At 31.9% G+C, this 23,782-nt stretch overlaps 3 protein-coding genes, 1 long non-coding RNA gene and 1 other non-coding gene across 9 annotated transcripts; 1 reads left to right on the top strand and 4 right to left on the bottom strand.

Moving 5' to 3' along the window:
* Positions 1–6,531: 6,531 nt before the first annotated feature.
* On the bottom strand, positions 6,532–8,459 carry LOC103486395 (dof zinc finger protein DOF5.1-like). Of its 2 annotated transcripts, none has more exons than XM_017044142.2 (3): positions 8,269–8,459; positions 7,751–8,022; positions 6,532–7,481 (listed from the first exon to the last, which is right to left on the bottom strand). In XM_017044142.2, the coding sequence occupies exons 1-3, from the start codon at positions 8,317–8,319 to the stop codon at positions 6,797–6,799; spliced, it is 1,008 nt and encodes a 335-aa protein (XP_016899631.2). In that variant the 5' UTR covers positions 8,320–8,459; the 3' UTR covers positions 6,532–6,796. The 2 variants fall into 2 exon arrangements, with proteins under 2 accessions (XP_016899631.2, XP_008442559.2); XM_008444337.3 differs by having other exon boundaries at positions 7,751–8,037.
* Positions 8,460–12,080: 3,621 nt separating this feature from the next.
* On the bottom strand, positions 12,081–15,160 carry LOC103486393 (uncharacterized). Of its 2 annotated transcripts, XR_007820456.1 has the most exons (4): positions 15,089–15,155; positions 14,901–14,990; positions 13,940–14,554; positions 12,081–13,795 (listed from the first exon to the last, which is right to left on the bottom strand). It is a non-coding gene; the product is annotated as an uncharacterized LOC103486393 (long non-coding RNA). The 2 variants fall into 2 exon arrangements; XR_537082.3 differs by lacking the exon at positions 14,901–14,990 and having other exon boundaries at positions 15,089–15,160.
* Positions 15,161–15,293: 133 nt separating this feature from the next.
* Positions 15,294–15,366, bottom strand: TRNAR-ACG (transfer RNA arginine (anticodon ACG)). Its single transcript has one exon. It is a non-coding gene; the product is annotated as a tRNA-Arg (tRNA).
* A 2,729-nt stretch (positions 15,367–18,095) lies between these two features.
* On the top strand, positions 18,096–20,957 carry LOC103486391 (putative E3 ubiquitin-protein ligase XBAT31). The gene is made up of 8 exons (XM_008444334.3): positions 18,096–18,513; positions 18,603–18,662; positions 18,759–18,830; positions 18,919–19,040; positions 19,137–19,271; positions 19,373–19,480; positions 19,883–20,156; positions 20,376–20,957. The coding sequence occupies exons 1-8, from the start codon at positions 18,331–18,333 to the stop codon at positions 20,733–20,735; spliced, it is 1,314 nt and encodes a 437-aa protein (XP_008442556.2). The 5' UTR covers positions 18,096–18,330; the 3' UTR covers positions 20,736–20,957.
* Positions 20,958–21,125: 168 nt separating this feature from the next.
* LOC103486392 (uncharacterized) lies at positions 21,126–23,521 on the bottom strand. Of its 3 annotated transcripts, XM_051084211.1 has the most exons (4): positions 22,791–23,521; positions 22,555–22,707; positions 21,572–21,699; positions 21,126–21,496 (listed from the first exon to the last, which is right to left on the bottom strand). In XM_051084211.1, exons 1-4 carry the CDS (start codon positions 22,818–22,820, stop codon positions 21,220–21,222), a joined length of 588 nt encoding a protein of 195 aa, XP_050940168.1. In that variant the 5' UTR covers positions 22,821–23,521; the 3' UTR covers positions 21,126–21,219. The 3 variants fall into 3 exon arrangements, 2 of the variants coding, with proteins under 2 accessions (XP_050940168.1, XP_008442557.2); XR_007820457.1 differs by having other exon boundaries at positions 21,126–21,714; XM_008444335.3 differs by having other exon boundaries at positions 21,126–21,699.
* Between the last annotated feature and the right edge of the window lie 261 nt (positions 23,522–23,782).

A 23,782-nucleotide genomic window follows, 5' to 3' on the forward strand; every position in this document is an offset into this window, starting at 1 on the left:
TTTATTTTATATATACACACATACAATGGAAGAGATATTATATTGGATACACTTTATCAATCAATACCTACGTCTCTATTGAAATATTCACTGGCTAGCTACATGTCTTTGTTTTTCTCAATGATCAACAATTTTCGAGAGATTTTGTACTAATTAATATAATTGTATGCATTGTATAGAACTCTCACTTTCATTAATCGATGTGAAACTTTAATTCGTTTACACTCAAACACTTTTTTGAATAAAGTGAAATTATTTAGAGTTAATTAGTACACACTCAAATTTAACGTCTTTCTAACTTAGATGATCCGAAGCAAAAGTGTTAGGCTCATTTTATAAGGTTGAAAACTCTATCGCTTCCTATAATTTTTTTACACGAGGAAACTATTTTTCTAATATATTTTCAAAATCCAACGCCATCAATCGAAATGTGTAGAGTTCGATTAGTAACTATAAATTATTTTGACTTGGTTGGTTAACATTTTAATTTAATTTTTTCTTGAAAACTATGCATACTATTTCAACACATTTTCATAGATTATATGTTATTTTCCTAATAATTTATTTGAATTTTTATTTCATGTAAAAATAGATAACAAAATAAAGAAAACCACACGTAAGAATAGAATATTTATAAGCTTTAACTATATGGCAATCATATAGGTTTTAGTTTTTTGACCTATTTTGTTTTTGGTAGGTCGTTTTAACTTAGATAATACTTGTAGACTCCAATATCTAGTCTTAGTTCTTTTTGCATTTTAAAATTACTCGATTAGGGTTATGCTAAAATGTTTTTTAATCACTGGCTTAATTAAAAACTCAAAGCATATTATTTCTGCGGGAAAATCAATTTTATACTCACTTATTAATAGTCTTTCTGCAATCACATATATTACAAAAGGGTACATTTGGATCCTTTGATATAAGTTAATATAAAGCTTTTTTATTAAATCCCTAAACATTAAACTATGTTTCTCTTTAATAAGTCTAAGATGTTAATTAATATTGACTCACTAGATGCTAAGACAACACTTTAGTAGATATATATAAAAGTAGAATTAATTAAGAAATAAAATATATTGTAGATTCAATCTTTTAAAGTTTGAAAACCTGTAATCTTGTCATTATGTCGTCTGTGAGACAATGTTCAAATCAACGTACAAACCCTAAAATTTTGTCATAATTAATTATGATTAAACTTTCTTTTATATTATATAAATCAATCCAAACAATTCAAACATTTTCAAAATTAAACCCTAATCCACTAGTTCAAACAGTATATATTTCTGGTCAAAACATATATGAGAGTTGAATTGTTAATTAATAATTTTATATGAAAAAAGATTACATTTTTTAATCCTTGACGGCTTACTTATCTATAATTTTTCAAATGCAACGTCTTAGTTGACGAGATTTGAGTTCAATGGTACCATTTTCATTTAATCCAATTCTCGGCTAGTTTTGAATGAAAGGAAAGAGAAAAAGAAGAAAAATATTTTTTAATAAAGAAAAATAAACGTCAAATCAACTTTTTGTTAAAGACGAACAACAAATTTGATAGAATGACCAAAAGTGTTATTAAAAGCAAAGTTAAGGGATTTTAAGTTTGAAAAATGAAGAGTTCAAATGTATACGACCTAAATATGAGTGACCGAGCGTATTTTTTATATGTATACCAAAAAAGAAACGGAAACAATTAAAAGAAAGTACATTTAAAGAAAAACAAATTTAAAAAAAAAAAAAAAAAAAAAAAAAGAGGAAGAAAAGAAGAAAGAAAGAAAAGCAGGTTATAAGAATCAGCTTTAAACTCAATGGGAACTAACTTTTGACTACTACCCTTTTTAAGTAATGCACAAAAATGAAGAGAAATAGTACCATTTACTCCCAAGGACACATTCAGCAAATAATAACTATAATTATATACATTTATATATATATATATATATATATATGATGATGATGATGATGATGATGATGATGATGATGATGATGATGTAATATGTTGGGGGTTCATTTGTGTAAATAAAGGGGAGATTAGGGGAGTTATTGTACAATAATTGAGGAATGTTTAGGGTAGTAGAAAAATATTCATTGTCTATGAAAGGGTAAGTAGCGTAGTGTAGTGTAGTGTAGTGTAGAGTAGAAATTGATGAAGTAGAAAAGTGCATGGGGAAATTAAATTAAAACTAAAAATGAGATTTTTAAAAAGAGTGGGACCCAGAAGAATACTGAGAAAACAGAGGCTTGTCGGCTTCTCATGCGTCACTACACAAACTAATACGTTTATTTTAGGGTTTAGCTTTCCCTTTTCTTTTCATCTACATTACCTACCATTTTTTTCTCTCTCTTTCGGTTCAAATATTTCTCTCTTTTTTTCCCTTTTTCTTTTTACTTTTCAATTTTTATTGTTTTTAATATAACAAGATATTAATAAATAAATTCTTCCATTAATAGCTATTGATTATAAATTTCTTATCACTTACTAATAAATTCCAGTTATCGTCGGTAGTGTTTAAAATTCCTACGACATTTATAAATATTTTTCAATAGGTTTTATTGAATACGTTGATTTTTCTTAATTTTTTTTATAATGAATTTAAGTCGATGTATTTTCAAGGAAATTTCTTTTTCTTTCATATTTTAAGTTTATTACCTTCTAAATTATTCATATATAATAATTTTACAGAAAAAGTGGTCGTATAGAGTAAATTTAATTTATGTTTGTTTAGTTTTATTTCTTGTTTGATTTACCGTGTGTTTCCAACTCCACTACTAAAAACATCAATTATTTATCTTATTACAATAAACTTCACACCAAATAACTCTGTAGACTTAAAGAAACACTTTGGACTAATACATCCTTTTAAAATATGTTAAAAGTATAGAAACTGATTTTCTTAGATGGCATAGAAACTAAAATTAAATAGTTAAGTGAATAAATTTGTACAAAATACAAATGATATTCATTTTCCCTATCACTTGACTTCCAAAATATTACTTTTCTTTATTTTAGGGTTTCTTTGGGACCTATTTGGGTACTAAAAAAATCACTTTTCTTGTAATTTGTTGTTTTGTTTTGATGTGTAAAATAACAAATTAATACAAAAGAAATATAATATATAATTTTTTCACCACCTTTTGTCTTTTTTGAGTTCAATATAAAGGTATAGAGAAATGGAGGATCAGCTATATATATTGGGAAGGAGATTGTATGAATATCTTGACTATTGATTAATTATTACATATATACAAATACATTATACAAAACAAAATCAAATACTTGAAATGAAATGAAATTGATGAAGATATAAATAATGTAGCTGAGAATACCTTGCTATAAAATAAAGCTAACATATGCTATAGTGTACTGACCAAAATTCAACTAAAAAAGTCTTCAACAAAATCAAAACATCCAACTTAATAACTATAAATTAATATGTCTTGGTTGACCTACTGTAAGTGTGCCTATGATTAGTTTAAGGAAACTATAATAAAATACTATTTTGTATTCTCAAATTAACTATAGTCAATATTATTTCAAATCTCTCCTTTATCGTAGTATTTACTATTTTAAGTTCATCGTCTTTGTTACAACGTTTATTATTTTCTTCTCAAACTAAAAACAGAGTACATCTCAAATATATATTATTATAACAAAAATTAAAATAATTTACACCACACTTACAAACTATAACTATAATAACCAATTTGTTATTCCAAACGTTTTCTAAGTAGTTGAATTTGATGAATTTAAATATTTAAATATGAAATTTTAATTATTGCTTTGAGAAGTATAGGGATTAAGAGTATAAAATAAAGATATCAATTTTTTCAGATATGGAAAAAGTTGAATTAGATGTTAATGTTTTTCATGTAGGAATTTTCATTAACATTCTTCATTCGTCATTAAGTTTTAAAATTAAAATATTTATGATACATTTTCTAGTATAAAGTTAAAGTTGAATGAAATAATTATATATATATATATATATATATATATATATATATATGAAGAAAAGGACATTATTATTTATTAATAATAATGTAACAACAACTATTTGGACGAAGTCGAAGTTTCGTTATTTAAAAAGAAAGTGTGTACTTGAAAAAATGTGCTAGACTCCATAATCATTTGGTTTGTACTGAATTGATGCACAAACCATCTCATTGGAATTGTTGCATAGACCATATTATTGGAACAATGACTACCACCTTAATTAATTAATATTATATATATATATACACACACATAACAAAGAAGTGTAATATTATTTTTATAATTTTTTTTAATATTATTAATTTGAATCTCTCTCTCTCTCTCTCTCTCTCTCTCTGTCTCTGATTATTTCTGACTGAGAAGTTAGAACAAAGACTTCCTAAATGCACCAAACCCCAAAATCAGTTTGAATGGTTTTTTTGAAGTTAACCACTGATTTTGGCAAAATCTTTGGCTTTTTTTTGTTATATGTGTTGGATTGTGTTTTCCTCACACACACATATACACACATGTATATATATAATAACCCTTTTTTGTCTCTCTTTTCTCTCATTCAAACATTTGGGGTTTCCAAAATCTTCTTACTTCCCGCACATATACACAAAGAATAATCATAATTGATCATGAGGGGTGTAAGTGGGTAGGCCTGTTCTTCTTCTTTCCTTTTTGGGTCAATATCTACCGTTCTCGAAAACCAAACCAAATGATCTTATTTGAATTAAACGAGTTTATTCTAATAGAAAAAAAAACTTTTGAATTAATTTGAGGAGTGGTATAATCTAGAGTTGTGTTTCTAAGAAGCCATGGTGAGAATTTCATATTGAAAAGATCAACATTAATTCTCACAAAAACTAAACGGATCAATATCTTACTTCACCCGATCAAATCTAATTAAAAACATATAAATATTGTAAAGCACGCCAACTCATTCCGACTCGATCTTTAACTATTTATAAAAACAAATGTAGGGGTATTTCTTTTACAAATTATAATGATATAAAGTAAACCCTAGAACTAATCAGTTCAATCGATTGAATTTTTGTTGGTTTGATCAATTTTGTTTTTGTTTCTAAAATTACGTGTATGTTCCAAATTTAGAGTTCAATTGATTATTACTTGATAATTAAGCTAAGTTTTGAAACCCTGCTTTTTAGGTTGTAGCTATAGCCTATATATATTCTTCTTATTATTAAAAACTATATGAATCCAATTAACAAAATGTACATTATAATTATATTTTTAAATTTCTTTAATTGATGATTAGTCCTCTATGTAACCTAAATAATAACTAACAAACTGATGCAAATTAAAACTTATTAACACCATAAACCAATCATCTTCTAACGTGGTGCTTAAATTAGTCAAAATTTAAGATTTTATACACCAAAATTTTCAAGCAACAATTTTGGCTAATTATGTTTTCACATCGTTGTCTCAAAATTTTGATGATTTGAAAATTTGACGTAATCACCAAAACAAGCAACAAACAACCCTATGGAAACCTAATTTTATGCTCTCTAATTTGGTTGTAGTAGCAAGTACTAACCCAATGACCAAAACGCACCATTTTCTGTACTTTTTACCTTTGTATTTACTCAAATCCAAGTGAGTAAATAATTCGATGCCTTTGGTTTTGAGGGATAAACTAAAAACATAAATCAAGTTAACTTAATTAATCTCTCTTTGGGAACTTCTTTTTTTTCTTTTTTTTTTTCTTTTTTTTTGGTATTCAATTCGAAAAACGACTTTCCAATTCACATCTAGACTTTTTTCGATATCGAAAAAGATTAATAGACACCTTCTTCAGAGTCAAAACTGCATTGGTATATAGCATTATTCTTCTTCTTTTTGTTTTCAAGAAAAATGAAAAGAAATAAAAAGTGAATGAAAAAAAAAAAAAGACATCCCTTTCTTTTACTACAAAACCCTTTGTCTAGAGTGAAGATAAATTTTATAGAAAACAAAAACTCACTTTGCAGAATATAACTTCATTTTCCCATGACTATATAATATATAGCCTTTATGGGAAATGTTTTAAACAAAAATAAAAGCTTTCATAGCTTTTACTTCCAATTTGCCAACATTTTGGAACCATGAGCTTATAAAAGAAACACACATTTTAATTAATACATCAATATTTAATTAAACCATAAATAATAATTAATTGATAAGATTTATACTTAAATTGGATTTAACATTATATTATTAATTAATTAAAATACTTCAAATATGTATATATACCATAAATCTAATGCGGGAGTGACAATATTATTTGTAAATTATGAGTTGAAATAAAATTAGACACATGTGTTTAAGTTATTGAGACATGTCATTATTATGCAACAATTGGGGAGCTTGTGTTACTTGGGAACTTTATAAGATAAGAGAATAAAAAACAAAACAAAAAACATATAATATATTATATTATAAATTGGGTTGAGCTGCATTGATTTTCCAACACAAAACATATATTTCTAAATGCAGATTAAAAGCATGCATTTTGAGAAACTGATATGATCATATATATATATATATATCAAGGAAGGAACACACAAAGTGATCTCCATTAATCTATATGGTAAATAAAAATAATGTTCTCACTTCTCATAATTCCCAACTCCAATCCTAAATACTAAAACTAAATTAAACAAAAGATGAAAAGAAAAAAAACTACCATATGTTTCTAGGGTTTTAGATAAACATGATCATGATAACACACATGAAGAAACGAAGATGTATGATGAAGGAACCCCCATTGTTCATCCCAAAGTGTTAATAACTAATTTGATCAACATTTCTCTATAATGGGTTTCTTGTTGAAGATGAAGAACTAAAACCAGAAAGATCTGACCATGCCATTGATCCACTGCTCCAATATTGTTCATTATTCCCAATAAGTTGTCTTCCAACATTATTATTAACTTGATCCGGGGTTTCTTCCATTTTCACCGAATTCCCCATTTGGGTTAAATTATTCCTTGATGGTACTTTTGGCCTCATTGGCCACCCGGTTCCGGGTGCTTCTCCGCCGCCACCATTACCACCTTCGAAAGGGTCTAAACTAGATAAGAAGGGAAATTGAGGAGGTTGTTGCTGGAGCCTCCATTGTTGTTGGTCAAATCCCAAGAGAGATCCAATGCTTGTTCCTCCACCTAAATTAGTGTTGCCCAAATGGAAATTCAGGTCACCGGTAGCGGTGGCGGGAGCTGAGAGACCAACCCCGTAGCTGTAACTGCCGATGTCAAAGTCACTAAGCTGTTGATGGAGAGGAGCCATGAACCGGCCGAGTGGTGGGATCTGTGGGGAAAGACCTCCACTGTTGTTGGAAGCTATTGCACTTGACGAAGAATTGGCTGAACCGCTCGTTTGTTGTCGGTCCGAGCTGACCGGTGGCGACTTCGAACTACTCCCTTTGGTTCTTTTGTTCCTCCGGCACCCACCCCCGACCGGTACGTTCCGTAGGGCCCCGCCTCTGGTCCAGTACCTTCTCGAGCGAGCCGAGATTAACATAATATATATTAGAGACAAATAATAATATCTTAAATATTTTATAGATACTTTTTTGAATTAATAACAAGCTATAAGTTGTGCCCTTGTGAAGTTCCAACCCTTTTTGTGGGAGGAATAAAAATTAAAAATTAAAAATTAAAAAAGGTAAAATTTTTACATCTTAATTAATCTTCTATATAGTGATATATAAAAGGAATTAGAGAATAATATATGAAGAATATTTTTTGTATCTTTTGAATTTACCTTCTACAAGTCTTGCAAAAGTGGCGAGGCTGAGTAAGGCTATAATTGTTAAAGTAACAAAACTTAGTGTTGGTCGATTCACATCTTGGGCATTTCAATGCAGCCTCAGGCATGGGAATATTAGCCATTCGAGCTCGTTCGGCCATCGAACCGGGACGGATCGAACCAGCACCACCGATGCCATGGGGAGGCGGAGGCGGAGGCGGTGGTGGAGGAGGCGGTGGAGGGGGAAGAAGCTGAGAACTAACTGCAGTGCTACTACTAGTTCCCACCTGATGGGTGACTTGCTGAGATGAGTAAAATTATTGGAATAAGGGGAATGAAATCAAATATCTCAAGTATATTCAAAAGAAAGAAAAAAAAAAACAACAACAATAGAAAGCAAAGTAGGGGAATATTTATCTTTTTCTCGAGGGGGTTCCATTTTTTTTTTCTCTTTAGCTTTAGTAGCAAAGGAAGAAAAAGAAAATTAATCTAAAAGAAAAGGAAAAAGAAAATATGGAGGAAACCCTTATTACCTGTTGCCAGTTGGAGGGATCAAGATAAGGAGGAATGGAGGAAAAATTCATGGTTTTTTTTCTTTCTGGGTTATCTTTCTCTTTTGTAAAGGTTGATGGGTTTTGGGGGAGAGATAAATAGTGGAGAATCACATCAAGAGAAAAAAGAAGAGAGGTTTGAAGAGGAAGAAGGAGGAATGAAGAAGAGGAGCAAAATTAAAGGAGTGAACTTTTATATATTTATATATATATGTATATATAATTATATAATTAATATATAAAAGAAAAAAAATAAAATAGTAGTCATTCCCTCCTTTCCTTTTGTTCTCTATTGCTTTTTTAGGGCATAAGAGATGTTGTTTCTTAGTCCATAAGCTTCTTTTGATACTTTCACATTCTCTCTCCTTCAATCTTTGCTGCTTAGTAATTCATTCAGAGAAGAGAGAGATTAGTGTGGTTTTCACCTTTCTTTTTCTTTTTTAATAATACTTACATGCATCTTTAGTTTATAACTTAATTGTACTTCAATCATATATGATTTTTTTTTTGTTGTTTTTTTAAATGTTTTTAAAGTTTTTTAATTAAAAACAATTAGATGCATATGTAAGAACATTATTTTGATGCATCCTACTAAATTACTCAATGACAAATTCTTCATTTTTCAAATAATTTGATTCTTTTTTGTATGAGTAGTGATAAAGAGATTCATTTTGGGATGCACTAAGTATTACCTTTTTTTTATTGTCTTACCTAGGATTTTAAAATTTTGAGAAACAATGTTCAACTATTAGTAAAAGAATTTTCATACCACAAATTTCTTCGTTATTGATATGTTTGTTTGTCAATTGAACTATGCTTACTTTAATATATGATATCAAATATGATGGATAAATGATATTTGTTGTTTGTTTGTTATTGTTTTTTGTGGAATTTTTTTTTATATAATTTTGAGGAAAAAATGAAAAGAAAGAGAAAAAGTTGGTGTATATGTCTGGGACGAGAGAGTGCTGACCAGATGAATGAAGTTTGGAGAATGGAATTATTGTGTAAATCCCATATTCTTAATTATTTTATTTTAAAAACTTAAAAAAAAAAGGGGGGTTTTTTTTTTTAAGATCATAATTAAAAGAAGTTAGATTGGGGCTTTTGTGGTGTACGACAGTCTTCCCTTTATTATTTTTATTTTTTTGCATGGGAATATATGTGGGACCTAGTGCCCCCACAAGACCATGTTTGGAACGAAAGGATTGTTATGGTATCCAAGAAACGACATCGTTTTGGTCACCATTCCAAATTTGTTTATTTTCCTTCGATGAACTCTACCGAACTCTCTTTTCTTTTTTTCCTTTTAAAAAGAATTGAGGGTTAAAATTGAAGCAAACTTTCTCACACCAAAAGAAAAAAGAAAAAATTGGTCTGCTTGTTCAAGGCCAAATAAAAAAAGACCATGGACTTTGATATCCTAATACGTTACCTTTTACATTTTTGTAGTGATGGTTTTGATTCGAAGTCAGCACAGCCAAAATTTCAAATGTTACCACCACTATAAAAGACAGGAAAAAAGGAAACAAAAGACAAAAGTATGTTTATACTACAATGGAGAAATGTCAAATTAAAAAAATATTATTAAGATCCTTCTTAGTGCTCAAAAGTATTAAAATTCAAATAGATGAAGTAAATGTTATAAATTCAAATTTATGGTAGAAAATCTAAGGAAAGTTCTAATTTGAACCTTTAAATTCTAGAATATTCTTACCACCACGAAAATTTTAGTCTATGATGTCAATTCTAAACTGACATTGTATATGTATGATGACGAATTCTAGACTACCCTCTTTTTAGGTTAAGATAAAAAATGATTTGATATTGATATATGTTTCTTCAGTAGGTTTGAATCATTCTATCAAACCTCACCTCATTTCTAATTTAATGTTGCCATGAGGGGAAAGGGTAAGATGCAATATTGCAAATTCTAGAACAAGATATATGAATCAATCAAGTTCCCAATCTCAACATACAGGATCTCAAATCATCGGCTAAAAGGTCAAACTACAAAAATGGATGAACCCTATACTGCAAATTTGATCCCATCAAAAGGCAGACACTTGAATATAAATAAGTACCTTCACTAAATCGGAAGCAATTACTTAGAAGAACCAAAAAAAGCTATTTGTGCGTCACTTATTGTAAATTTGGGGTAGTATGTTAGGGAGAACCTTGAAGGTACCTTGAATATAACTAAGTACTTCCGATTATTTTAAGCAATTAACTTTGAACTTCAACCATCATCTAATCATATAAGGGGTAGTATGTTAGGGAGTACAAACAAGGTATCGTGTTGGTTAGAAATTGAAGTGATCATTCATGAACAATTATCTCTATTGGAGTCATTGTCTAAACATATCTACGTAAATGAGATTCTCAGACATTTTGAACAAAAGCAGTGGATATTATAGATCACCATTCCCTCATATTTGAGAAAAAGTGTTTAGTGCAGTAAGTAATAACTCTATCAAGTTCATCGGCAAAGGAGTAGATATCTTCATAGATTAAAAGTGTGACAGGTGGCTGAAACCAAGTATATAATCCATGAAAATGAGTTTAGGGTCATCCTTTGGCTTTGCAACTGAACCTTGATGCATGCTTTTGTGGACAATAGGAGTAGATGAATGAGAGAAGACTCGAGATGTAGTACCTTGTTCAAGGGAATGATTATTACGAGGGCAAACGAAATCTCACATTAGTTAGAGAAGTAATCACAAGTATATAAGCAAGATGACATTTATCTTTCATTAGTATGAGGACTTTTAGGTAGCTTTAAAAGCAAAGCCAAAAAGATTTCTATCCAACAATAGACGATATAATACCATTGTCAAGATGGGTGGAGGCTTCTAATATCCTTGTTCAGTAGTCAAAGGGTAATGGATAACAAAATAAATTACTTTATACTAGGAATTCTCCATATATGAAGAATGCATAGGCGCTGTATGAACAAACAAAATATGATAATTGAGATTCAACATTTCTTTTGTTTTTCATGAGTTCAATCTGCTGCATGAGAAGGATAGTCTACGGAGAGAAAATATATTGAAAAAGAATGATATAGTGTTGGAATTGTCAACTAAAATGAACATGCGACTAAGTAAAGGCTAAATAATATGCCAATATTATTCTTGTCATTCAAGAGAGAAGTCATTTTTCCCAACTTATCTTTTAGAATTTCATGAGAGAAGACCTCCTTTATTGGTTAAAATATTCCATGCAATCCGACAGGGGCTGCTCCATGCACATAGCCAAAGTAACTCTAAGTGGAAGACCTGTCCAAGCTTAATATCTAGCTAACGTCAAGCTAATTATAAAGACCACTTTAGGCTTAATCTTTAGCTAGGGAATTACCAATTAAGGCTTAGTCTTTAGCAAATGGAAGACCACTTTCAGGTTTCGCTTTTACCTACAGATTAGTCATAAAGGGGTGCGTCCAAGATACATGTCCGCATAATTTTTTTAAAAAAAATGGCACACTATTCTATACAAAGAATATGTGTTTGTTGTTAAAAAATAATGACTATTCCTAAGGTGAACTTAATCAAAATTAAGAGAATACTATTCAATGAAATGTCAGCACAAACAATCTAGCTCAAACTTTCTATTTTTATCCTATTAAAAAAGAATATTTCCAAAAAGATGACATATCAGAAAACAAAAGTGTAACAGAAATGGGGGAAATATCGAAATTAAAAGGTAAAAGTCAATCATCCTTCACAGCCCTACTACTAGTATTGCGATAATTATCATCAGATTCAAAAAATACTTGATTTTGGGGTCCTAAAGTGTTCGATGAACTTTTAAGCAAGTTAATGAATGGAACAAATATCAGCAAGCATATTGAAGAACGTCAAAACAACAATGAAAGTATCCACTCAACATAAAGTCATGGAATAGAAACAAAACCTTCATGGTTTGTAGTTGCGGTCACGTTATTTGAACAGAAGCACTGAGTTGAACACAAATACTCCTGTAAAATAGAATATTGACTTGGAAACAAATGCTCCACTCCACTAAAATAGTAAATTTCAAAACTAAAACCCATAAACATTCAAGTGGAAGAAAAAATTGTAGCTATTGAAAGCCAAGTCAATTGTTGATTTGACTTGTTTTAAATTCAAGTGACCGTCAAGCAGAGTAATAAACACCATTCGAATGTTGAAGTAGTCCCAAACTAACACAAATTGTGTAAGAGACCCAGAAATATCAAGCAAGGAGCGCCATGGAATGCCGAAAAAGACAGGTGAAAATTTCCGTTTGTAGCGCCACAGCGCCGCTGCTATTTATTAAACAGCAACTTTTCTTCAATTGGCAGGAATCATGGGCGTTTTCGAGCGATGGAAATATATCTGTTTAGTCTCCATGGAAGGAAGAGATTTGAGAAAGCTTTGTTGAGTGACTTACGAGATCTTTTAGAAACCATTCTTGAACGATTTTAGTAAACCTACATCCGAGAACTGAATCATCGTTACATTGGATGAATTGGTATAAATTTTATGTCAGCCCCTCTAACCGTGTCTTGATTTTATTGTTGTTTTAGTTGCTTAGAAGTTGTAGGTTATGTTGTCTATTCTTTTAGGTTGTGAATGCCCGTGGCTTAAATTTTAGCTATACTTAGAACCAAGATTGGATGATATACATTAGTTTGAATTTTTTCAACTGAGATAACTATGAGGATCCTCTATGTTTTTAAATTATTAATTTTAATCTTTTAACTTGGTCAATCCACTCTTCTTATTAAATCAATCTTCCTGATAAAAGGAACTGCTCCCAGTAGCATCCACAAACATCGTTCTTTTTAATTGTATTCAATCTTTTTCATCATCAATTTTCCTAATGGAAGTTTTTTTCTTGACTATCGTTAATTGCGAATTCTAAGCAATAGAGGATTTGTAAGAGGACTTGGTTACAGGTGAAGTCTTTTGAAGAATTGTCGTAACTTTGGAGTGCAGAGCCTAATAATTACAGGAGACACGTCTTCTTTATAGCCAACATTTATCAATATGCTTCACTACAAAAATAACCGAATTTTCTTTATTGTTATTTTGGTTAATAAGGAATATATGTTGGATTATTTTGATTTGTGTCTTATCCTTGCGCAAGGGCTATGCCAATCTTCTTAATTTTACCGAATGTCCCGAGGGAAAAATATATGTTGGATTACTTCAAAAGAAAAATTATTCCCCTGAATTGATTGTAAAAACTTTATTCAGCATATTAAGACGATAAAATTGTGGACTAATAGAGAGAAGGTTACACCTATATTGTCCTTCCTAGCTCTTCCTCTTAACTGCAAACTGAGAATGAAGGTCAAGTCTTACACTCTTTCGTCTAAACCACGATACAAGTCTGCTTGACCAGCCCCATACATTTAAACACCACTTACTAAAAAACAAGAATAGAATGTACCTGACACGTCAAGCACAAATCATGGTCACAGCGCTGCAACACCAAAGTGGTTAGATCTGGTTTTTGATAAATACACCTCTTCGAATTATATTGACTGGAACCAAAAAAGAAACGGATGATCAGAACATTAGAGAAAGTATACCGACAGACACTGCTAGTGCTAGAAGCTGGTATATAAATAGTAGTTAACAGTTGTATAATGATCAGGCATGCAGATGCAGAGGCTGTCACTGCTTACCAGAGTGTGGAAACTGCAATGCAAGCTGCTACCCGCAAAAATGTTTGGCGCCGACGATACCGACTTTATCTCCCGAACATTCTCCGGCAACTAAATCCTGGATGCATCGCTAGAAATAACAGTTTAGGAAGCTAATAACCCTACATAAAGAGGAGAGTGCAAGGAATTACTTCGATGCGTAACGTAGAATTACATTTTTCCTGTAGAGTAAGGAAAAACACCAGTCAATTCAGAACTGATATTTATCATGGAAATTAGGATTTGATATGACTTATGAAAACCCTAAACTAATAAAAAATTGGTCAAAACGGTTTTGCAATAAGAAGAAACAGAGAAGTTTGTTAAAGCCATTAGAACTGGTTTCTGCTATATACAAGTTCAAACGGACAACTTAGTACATCTTCTTCCATATTGTATCTTGTAAAATTCGTCAGACTGATCATCGACAGAGAATCTTGATGTCGCTCCTTTGGCAGTGGATGTAGGCATTGCCTAATATAAGTTTGATGACACACGTTTCCATAATCAAAAACCACTCGCATCGTTTCAATTTGTTCCGTTGCAATACAAGGAGAATCAGAGTTTAAGGATGAAAAGGCTGTGGTACGTCAAAATCTATCAAATAGAAACATATCGAAACAGAACAATCCATTAGTTTACTGTTGCACATTCGGCAGGTAGAATAATGTCTTCAGTACACAGAAAATCAAAATTCAAGAACCAAAAGACTGCGTTGATTCAAAATCGTAATTGATTCATTTCAAACAAATGAAATAATCTCCAATTAGTAATAGTACACTCAAATAATTTACAGCCGCAGATCGGGGCAGAGATCACCGAGAATTTCAGTTTGTAATCATGCATCAGTAAAACTCAAAACATCGGCTGGCTGGTTTCAATAATAAAAGAAAAGCTAAAGCGGAAGTAGACTTCTACTCGATCAGTAACAAAGTTTAGATACCTCTGATGTTCGAATTCCTGTAACGCAGTAATCATATAACTTAAGTAACCTAAATTGTTGAACTGATTTCGATCCATTACATGGCAGTTGCTGAAGATAACATTCGTAAAACATAACAAAATGATGAACAATCAATAAACATTAAACAAAACGAGTTTTGAAGATAAAGATATTGACAATGTAGATACCAGAAGATATTGAAGCCATAGTTGATCGGGGAAATGGAGAGGAGAAAGAAACGCGCGAGATTTCAAGCATTTGGAAAGAAACTGGGGGAAGCGTTCCCGCGGTTAGTAATTATTGGATGAAAAATGGGCTCAAGAGGCAAAGCCCACTAGATCCATATCGTGGCCTTACTATAAGCAAAAACTAGATAAGAAGATAAGATAAAAACGACTCCACTGGGGATCGAACCCAGAATCTCTGGTTCCGTAGACCAGCGCCTTATCCATTGGGCCATGGAGTCGCTGTTGAAAGCAGGTGCCCAGCAGCTCCTTCTATTGGAAAGATAGTTGCAATTAAATATATAATAACATTTTAAAAAAATCGCAAATATGAAAAAATCTGTCAAATTCTATCGATGACATAAGTTTATCACTAATCAATCATGTTTTAAATATTAGTCTATAACTGATAAACCATAAGAGTCTATCGATGACAAAATGTTACTAATAGAATTTGCTATATTTACAATTTTTTATAAATGTTGTTATATATTTAATAACTATTTCTAAAATCGCTACTCATTATCATTATTCTTTTTTATATTATAATTATCTTTATGAGTTCACCCTTATACACATACCAGCCATTTTAGTATATGTGTACGGGCAATTTTAATATTGTTTTTTCTTTCATTTTTTCGAAGTAATTATATATAATATATTCATTTTAATTCAATAGATTTTCCAAAATATTTGTGATACAAAATCTTTTTAAAGCTTAATTCCTTCTTGATTTAAATATTGAAATCTAGCCTTTTAAAATATCTGAATTACTAAATTTGCTCCTCTATTAAAAAAAATGAAAATATATGGTAATTATAATGGATAATAATTTTTTAAGGATAAAAAAATACTTTTAAAAAAATCGGTAGCAAAATTTATCAGCGAGACTAATATCTACGTTGAAAGACTCTTACATATTTTGTTATATTTAACTTTTATTAGATAACATGGTTGCAAAAATAGGGATGAACGGGCTTCAGTGGATTCTTCAATCCCAACCGAGTAATTAGAATGAATAGCAACTTTTAGAATAATTATTAAGTATGTAACAATCTTTTTAAAAAATTGCAAATATAGCAAAGTTTATCACTGATAAATCTTGATAGACTTCTATCGTTGATAAACTCTTATGGTTTGATAAATCAACATTTACTATATAGTATAACAATAATAGAATTCTATCATTGATAGATTTTGAAAAATTTTACTATATTTGTAATTTTTTAAAATGTTGCTATATACTTAATTATTTTGAATATAATTACTACATCCGCACGTATGCAACCTGGGCAATATTATTGCTTAAATGGGCCTATACCCAAGAAGGAAGGTTGGGTTGGGCTGAAATGAGGAAGTGAGCCCATTAAGAAAAGTTTTGCAAATAATTGGGGAATCTACGCTGTGCGGCCGTGCGTTGCTTTATACTTTATAGGCGTAAGCAATTGACGAATGATTGAAAGAGTTTCTGAAAAGGGAAAGAGGTGGAGGAAGGTTGATGGCTAAAATGGGGGAAATTGGTCTAACGTACAACAGTATTTTGTCCGGAAAAACAAAGGCATCATTATAATTAAAACCACGTTTTGCTATTTCCTTTTTGAAAATTAACAAAAGAAAATCGGTGGAAAATGAATTTTTTTTTAAAAAATAAATTAGCTAATTAAATCCATTTTAGTACATTTAATTAAGACTTACGTAAGAGTTGTATTTATGCAATTAACAATAGTGGTTATTTAAATTGTAGTGTAATAATTTAAAATATTGGAATTGGGAAAAGAACGTAAGTTGAATATTTGGGATAAAAAAATATATTTTCGAGATTGCACCTTACATTGGACGAAGAAAAAGGTTAAATAAATCGTTGGTTTTGAAAAATTGAAACTATGTATTCTTTTGAGACCATAAAATTTGTTTGCGATCAAATATTCGTTGTGTATGTACTAAAGTAAGGAGTTTGAATATTATTGTAAAGGAACACATTTTTCATTTTTTACTTTGAATGTTTATTACAATAAGACAAGAAATATTATTGTGTATATACATGCATAGTGTATTGGACATCTTTGTTATAAATTTGCAAGACATTTCTTCTAGTTTTTATTTAAGACATGTTAAAGTCGGCAAGTATAGTCAGTGGAAGAGTGAAGTTGTTATCTCACTTAGTATTTTGTTCAAGAAGTTTGTAAATTCACAAAAAGGTCGAGCGATTAACAAAATATCGACTCATTTGAAAAAATAAAGTTGTAAGAAAACCAATTATAATTTAACAACATACTCTTCAAGACCCCGTTCGATATACGACGAAAATATACAATTTAAAGTTATCGTAGATACGCTATTAGAGGTTTTTTCAATTAAGCTTAGCTTAGGAGTAATCAACATGATTTTTCATTTAAAATGAAAAGTTGAAGAATTCACAAACATACTTGTTGTATTAAAGAATTCAAAATACAACTTGTGTGTGAATAATTTGCATCTAGCACGTGGATTGAGAAAGTGAAGTAGAACGAAAATGCGTTAAAATAATAAGACAACCAAAATGTTGAAAACAATTACTTTTTGAGTCATACGATAAAACATATATTTACCATATAACATTTTATTAAAAATTAAAACATGAAATTATTAAAAGTGATTATTTTATTTGATAACTAATCTTTCAAATATATAAATTATTTCACCATTCCGTTAGAAAGTCTAAAACCTATTATTTTTTAAAATTAAAAGAAACGAAATGTACGTTTTTTTTTTTTAATTTGTAATCCAACTAAATATAAAGTTTAGGAATGAAAATAAAATTGAAATAAAATAATAATATTTGAATGAAACTGTGAGAGTGATGGGTGAAAGAGACAGCAAAATCATAAAATGCATGGGGATGAGGAGATAATGTAAAATAATACAAATTGCTCAAAATATCGGACAATGAAGCCAATTCTTCAAAAGGAAAAGAAAAAAGAAAGTAGTATTCCCATATTATTATTACCCACACAACGAAGTTGCCCGCTCCTTTGGCGGGCAGGTTCAAATCCCGAGGCCATTTCAATTCAATTCATGAAATAACTCACCCTCCTTTCACTCATCTTCATCTCCTTTCTACGGCTTCCATTGAAGCCCCCGGTGAGTGAGCTTCTTCTTGAGCTCCTCTCCATGTCCAATCAACGAGGCGATTGTTGATTGTAGGTTGCCGAGGGAGGGGCGAGGCGATGGGTCAGGGCCTGAGCTGCACACACCGCCATGAAACTGGATTCTTCTTCAGGGCTCTGCACAATGGAGATGTGGATGTTGTTCGAGCTATGGTCGACACTGATCCATCTATCTTACACCACACCATTAACCATCAAAGATCAACGCCTCTACATGCTGCGGCTGCCAATGGACAGATCGATGTGAGTTATAGTTTAAGTTCAACTAACTCTTCTCTGTTTCTTTTTTGATGTAGCATCTTGAGGTTTTAGTTGTGTATTTCTTGATTTAGATTCTTTCGATACTCTTGGACCGGAATGTGAATCCCGACATTCTCAATCGGCATAATCAGGTTTTTTTATTAATTGAATGCGTGTTTTGATTTTTGAACTCCTTGGTAGTTCGATTGTTCTTTTCGTTAAATCATTTGTTTTTTCGGTTGATTTAGACTCCTCTGATGCTGGCTGCAATGAGCGGGAGGATAGCTTGTGTTCAAAGGCTGATCGAAGCAGGAGCTAATGTGCGTATTCCGATTTGGACGATTCTCGCCTGTTTGTTTCTTATTTTGGATCAAAATTTTCTTAACGGTGTCTATTTCTTTTCTGTAGATATTGATGTTTGATTCTATACATCGAAGAACCTGCTTGCATTACGCAGCTTTTTATGGACATTCAGATTGTCTGCAAGCGATTCTTTCTGCTGCCCATACCACCCCTGTGTCCGACTCTTGGTTAGATGATTTCTTCTTCTTCTTGTCTCATTCAATTTTGAGTGTGGCCTTCATATGATGACTTTTTTAAAATTTTGGATTGAATGAAAATGGAAGGGGTTTTGCAAGATTTGTGAACGTTAGAGATGGAGATGGCTCAACTCCATTGCATCTAGCATCCAGGCAGAGCCAACCTGAGTGTGTTCGTATGCTTCTTAACAATGGTGCTCTTGTGTCTGTATCAACTTGCAGGTATGAAGAATGACCTTTCATTATTTAATTTTGATCTTTAGCCAAAGAATAATGGTATGTTGTTTTTGATGGAGAAACTTTATTGGGAATGTATTGTGCAGTTGTGCAGGTAGTTCGCCGCTTCATTTAGCTGCCCGTGGAGGTTCACTGGAGTGTGTTCGAGAATTGCTTGCTTGGGGTGCTGACAGATTTCAGTTTGATTCCTACGGGTAAGCTTCAAGAAAGATTCGTGATTACTTCAATTAATCTCGTTATCAAATTCTCAAATTCATAAATACCATAATCCACTTACTTGTGAAAAGATGCCCTAGTAAGAAGACAATGCTAGCTAAAAAAATCAAAGTTGTGTAATGAGACAAAGATCAAGACGTTACTGAAGATTGAGGATATCTAGATTTAACTCTTTAAACTCTGTGATCATGTAGGACTGAATATATTAGATCTCAGGACTTTCTTTTCCTGATATTGTTGCTTCTCCGTTATCAATGGAAGCCTTTGGCAACTATGTAATCGAGTTATTTCCATGCTTCCTTTAGAGCAGTCGCCGTTTAAAAGTAAACATTAAACCTCCTAATAAAGTTTTCTTAAGGGATGAGCTTGGCCATTTGCAGGAGAATACCCTTTACGGTTGCTTTAAAGCATAAGCATCAAACTTGTGCAGCTTTGTTGAATCCTTCATCACCAGAACCCCTCATCTGGCCTTCACCTTTGAAGTTAATAATTAAACTAGATCCAGATGCAAAAGTATTACTAGAAAAGGCTTTGATGGATGCAAACATGGAGAGAGAGAAGGCTATATTGAAGGAAACATTCATCACATCTCAATGTCCTTTGGAAGCTGATGTTGACATTGATGCTTATGTCGACAATGACTTAACATCTGAGGTAATACAACCACACTGTTCATTTCAGTTTTTTGTTAAAATAATTTCGAATAGTAAATAGGTAATGGGTGTGCTAAAACTGTTGGGATTTCATTTTCAAGTGTTGGATGGTTCTCTTTTACTTTGCATTTCGATTTCAGTAGTTAATTAGACCGAGACTATTACTCGTCAATTCTGTATGCATCATTCTTATATCACTTGTGGAAATTCTTCCGAACAGGCAAGCGACACGGATTTGTGCTGCATATGCTTTGAACAGATGTGTAATATTGAAGCCCAACCCTGTGGCCATAGAATGTGCGCTCATTGCACATTATCTTTGTGCTGCCACAAGAAGCCTAATCCAACAACAGCTTGTCCAACAGCCCCTGTTTGCCCCTTTTGCAGAAGCAGCATCTCTAAGCTTCTCGTTGCTGAGGTGAAGAATAATAATGACAGTGTAGACCAAGAAATTTCCCCCTTGAAACTGAAGGGATTGCGAACTTCAAATTTCAATGAAGAAAACAACAGCTTGAAGAGCTTATCTGCCCTGTTTGGGAAGTTCGGTGAGCAAAATGCAGGGACGTGTATCAAGCCTTAAAAATGGCCACTATCAGAGAGATGATCCAGCCTCGGATTCGCTTGAAAACAGAGTAAGCTCCATCCGGGTATATGATCTTTACTTCACCTATTGAGCATCCGTTATCATTTGGATATATCCAGTTTAATGTGAGCAAACGTTCGATAAGGTTTGTTTGCTTAGAGTTGTCATTGTCGGTTATTTACTATCAAATATAGCACATCTATACGAGCATTTGAAGTTTTTTCTTCTATCATATGCTAACAGATATGAAAAGGCTAACCATGGTTACCACTTACTGGTTATGGTTTTATGGATCAATCAATGTGGTTCACTAACTTATCTGACCCAAACACAATGGCTGGATGATGATTATTACAAGTAAGTCTCCTATAAATGAAATGGTAGGAATGAAAGAAATGACCATATAACATTTGAAATGCATCATTTTTCCTATGAAGAACAAGTTGCATTCAAATGTTAATGTAGCGAATTAAAGAGAGAATTATTTAATCAGTTGGCAATATAGACATGAAAAGAGTAGAGGAATCCCCTGACTATTACCATTTTGAACAAGTTCTCCATCTGATCTTCTGCTTTCTTCTTCGCCCGCCTGTGCAAACGACACAGGATCAACTCGATCACTGGAAAACAAAGAGTTTGCTCCAGAAACAGGAGGAACAAGCGAGTAATCATTGGGTCCATAAAGGGTCGAACTGTGATTCCTGCGATTTCTTGTAGCTTTCCTTTCTGCTTCAAGAGAGTGTTGAAGTGAAGGAGAGCTGCTGAAGCTCACAGCATCAGGACGGAGTTTAATGCATAAAGATAAAGAAAACAACCATGGCTTGGACTTATACTTCTTTTTATCTTCGAGTATTTCCACTTTGTTTCCTTTTGTTGATCTTCGTGATAGCTCAAGAATGCTAGAGACTCCAATGAGACTCCCTAGCGTGATGCTCTTGTCAGGGTAGAATGATCCAGTTGACTAAAAATCAATTACCTGATGGAATTTAGCAAAAACAGAGACCAAAAAAAAAAAAAAAAAAAACCATACCAAAAGCCTTGGAATATTTTAAGACCGACCTAAAAATTTGAAATTTGAAATTTGAATTGATTTCTCAAAAACAAAATTATCAAAATATCATTTTGGCTCCAAAATTAGTTTCTCATGCAGGAAAATACAATATATGAATATATTTTCAAAGTAAAAATGTAATGGATAATTTTTTTTTTCCAAAAAATAATAGATAACAACCTAATATAGTAGACTAAATTTAAGATTAAACTAAGAAACTAAAATTAGATAATTTTAAGTATATTGACTAAAATTGATCAAACTTTAAGTACAATAATCAAAACGATATTTTTTGAGCTCTCACTACCCATATTTCCTCCTGATTTTGCTCTTTCCGGACTCACATTTTATGGCTGAACTTTCAATTCAGCCCTTCTTGTGATAGGATACAAGAGCGACAAAGAAGAAGCGAAAGCAAAACGTGAGAAGGGGAGGGGAGAGAAGGTAAGGAGCAAAAGAACAAAAGGAAGAAAAGAAGAACTCACTAACCATCAACAATTTCAATTCAAATTATTAGTCACTCTTTTAAACCCTCAACCTAACGAAAGCTCTAAAGGAAATCAAGACACATTTTGAAAAAGGGCAACATGCAAGGCTGCAACTACTTCAACTCAATCACTTTCAGAAAAAACAAGACAAAGAAAAGCAGTCCTGATTATGACACAACCCAAAGCATTGTATTTGCATAATGTACTAAATTTTCAGCCTCTCCAATCCCAAGCACACAGTTAAACGGATTAAGAAAAAAAGATGGAAGTAACAAACCTTTGTGTCAAGATCTGAGGAAGAATCAGTGAAGGAACTAGGAGAATGAGTACGCAAAGTATTGAAAGAAACCGAAGCAGAGAGATCATGATTTCCCGCCAATCCACCAACTCTGGCGTTCATAACCCGCAACCCTAATGGCCATCCATCTTCCTAAATTCGGAAATCAAACACAAAATTAGGGCAAAATTAAGCACTAAAAAAAATCACAGAGAGGTATAGAGAGAGAGAGGTACCTGCAGAGCCATAGTTGAATCTGGAAGCATCAAGTGCAATAATGAAGCAGAAGAAAGAGGACGAGATTAATTCAGAGTTGCAGAGATACGACGACGAGTCAAATCCGATAATACCATAATAGACTTGAGGAGGAGGAGGAAGGAGCAATAATTAAACGGAAGAAACCGACGAACAAGAATGGACAAGAAAGAAACCAGTGTAAAATAGCCACAAATTATTGAGAGAAAACAAGAATGTACTGCAAAATTGGCTGTGGAAAACGAAGGGAATTGGCATTTGGCGGTGGAAGAAGCAGGTTGAGTGAATTTTGAAGTGTGAAGGAATGCAGTTTTGTGTGGAGCAGCAGACATGGGAGGTGGTGGAGGGAAAGGACGTGAGAGAATAATTTCGTACTGACATACGATTTGAATGGAGGGCCAGACAAATAGAAGGAAACTACCAAATTACCAAATTCTCTTTCCTTTTTATTACAATTACTGTTATACCCTTCCCTCCTTTTCTGCTTCCGTTATTTCTCTAGGGGTTTATTGTGGTCATTTCGGTTGTTCATCAACACACCCATTCTAAAGTTCTATTACCAAAAATATCTCTTCTAACTAACAGTTTTAGATTAGGATCTACGTTGTTCTTTTTTTTTTTTTTATAAATTGTATGTAAATCTTCCAATTATCATCCATTGTAATTTATTTTAGGTCATGTTTATTACAGAGTAAACGCAATTCTACTATATGAAAAGTTAGGTCATTTTGATCATTTCGTGACTCTTAAACAAGTTTACGTTTGGAAGGTAAAAAAATTGTAATCAAATCACATTTATAAAACAACCTAATTATTTAGATACAAAGGAAATGAAAAGTTTACTAAAGATTATTTTTCTTTATATCTGAAATTAGACCATAAAGTACTTTCAACTCAGCATATTTTAGATCAAAATATATTAATAGTTCATGAAAATGAAAATAATGTGCTATGTGAAATGAACTAAGAAAAA

Source organism: Cucumis melo, chromosome 4 (assembly GCF_025177605.1).
Source record: "Cucumis melo cultivar AY chromosome 4, USDA_Cmelo_AY_1.0, whole genome shotgun sequence".
Lineage (NCBI taxonomy): Eukaryota > Viridiplantae > Streptophyta > Magnoliopsida > Cucurbitales > Cucurbitaceae > Cucumis > Cucumis melo.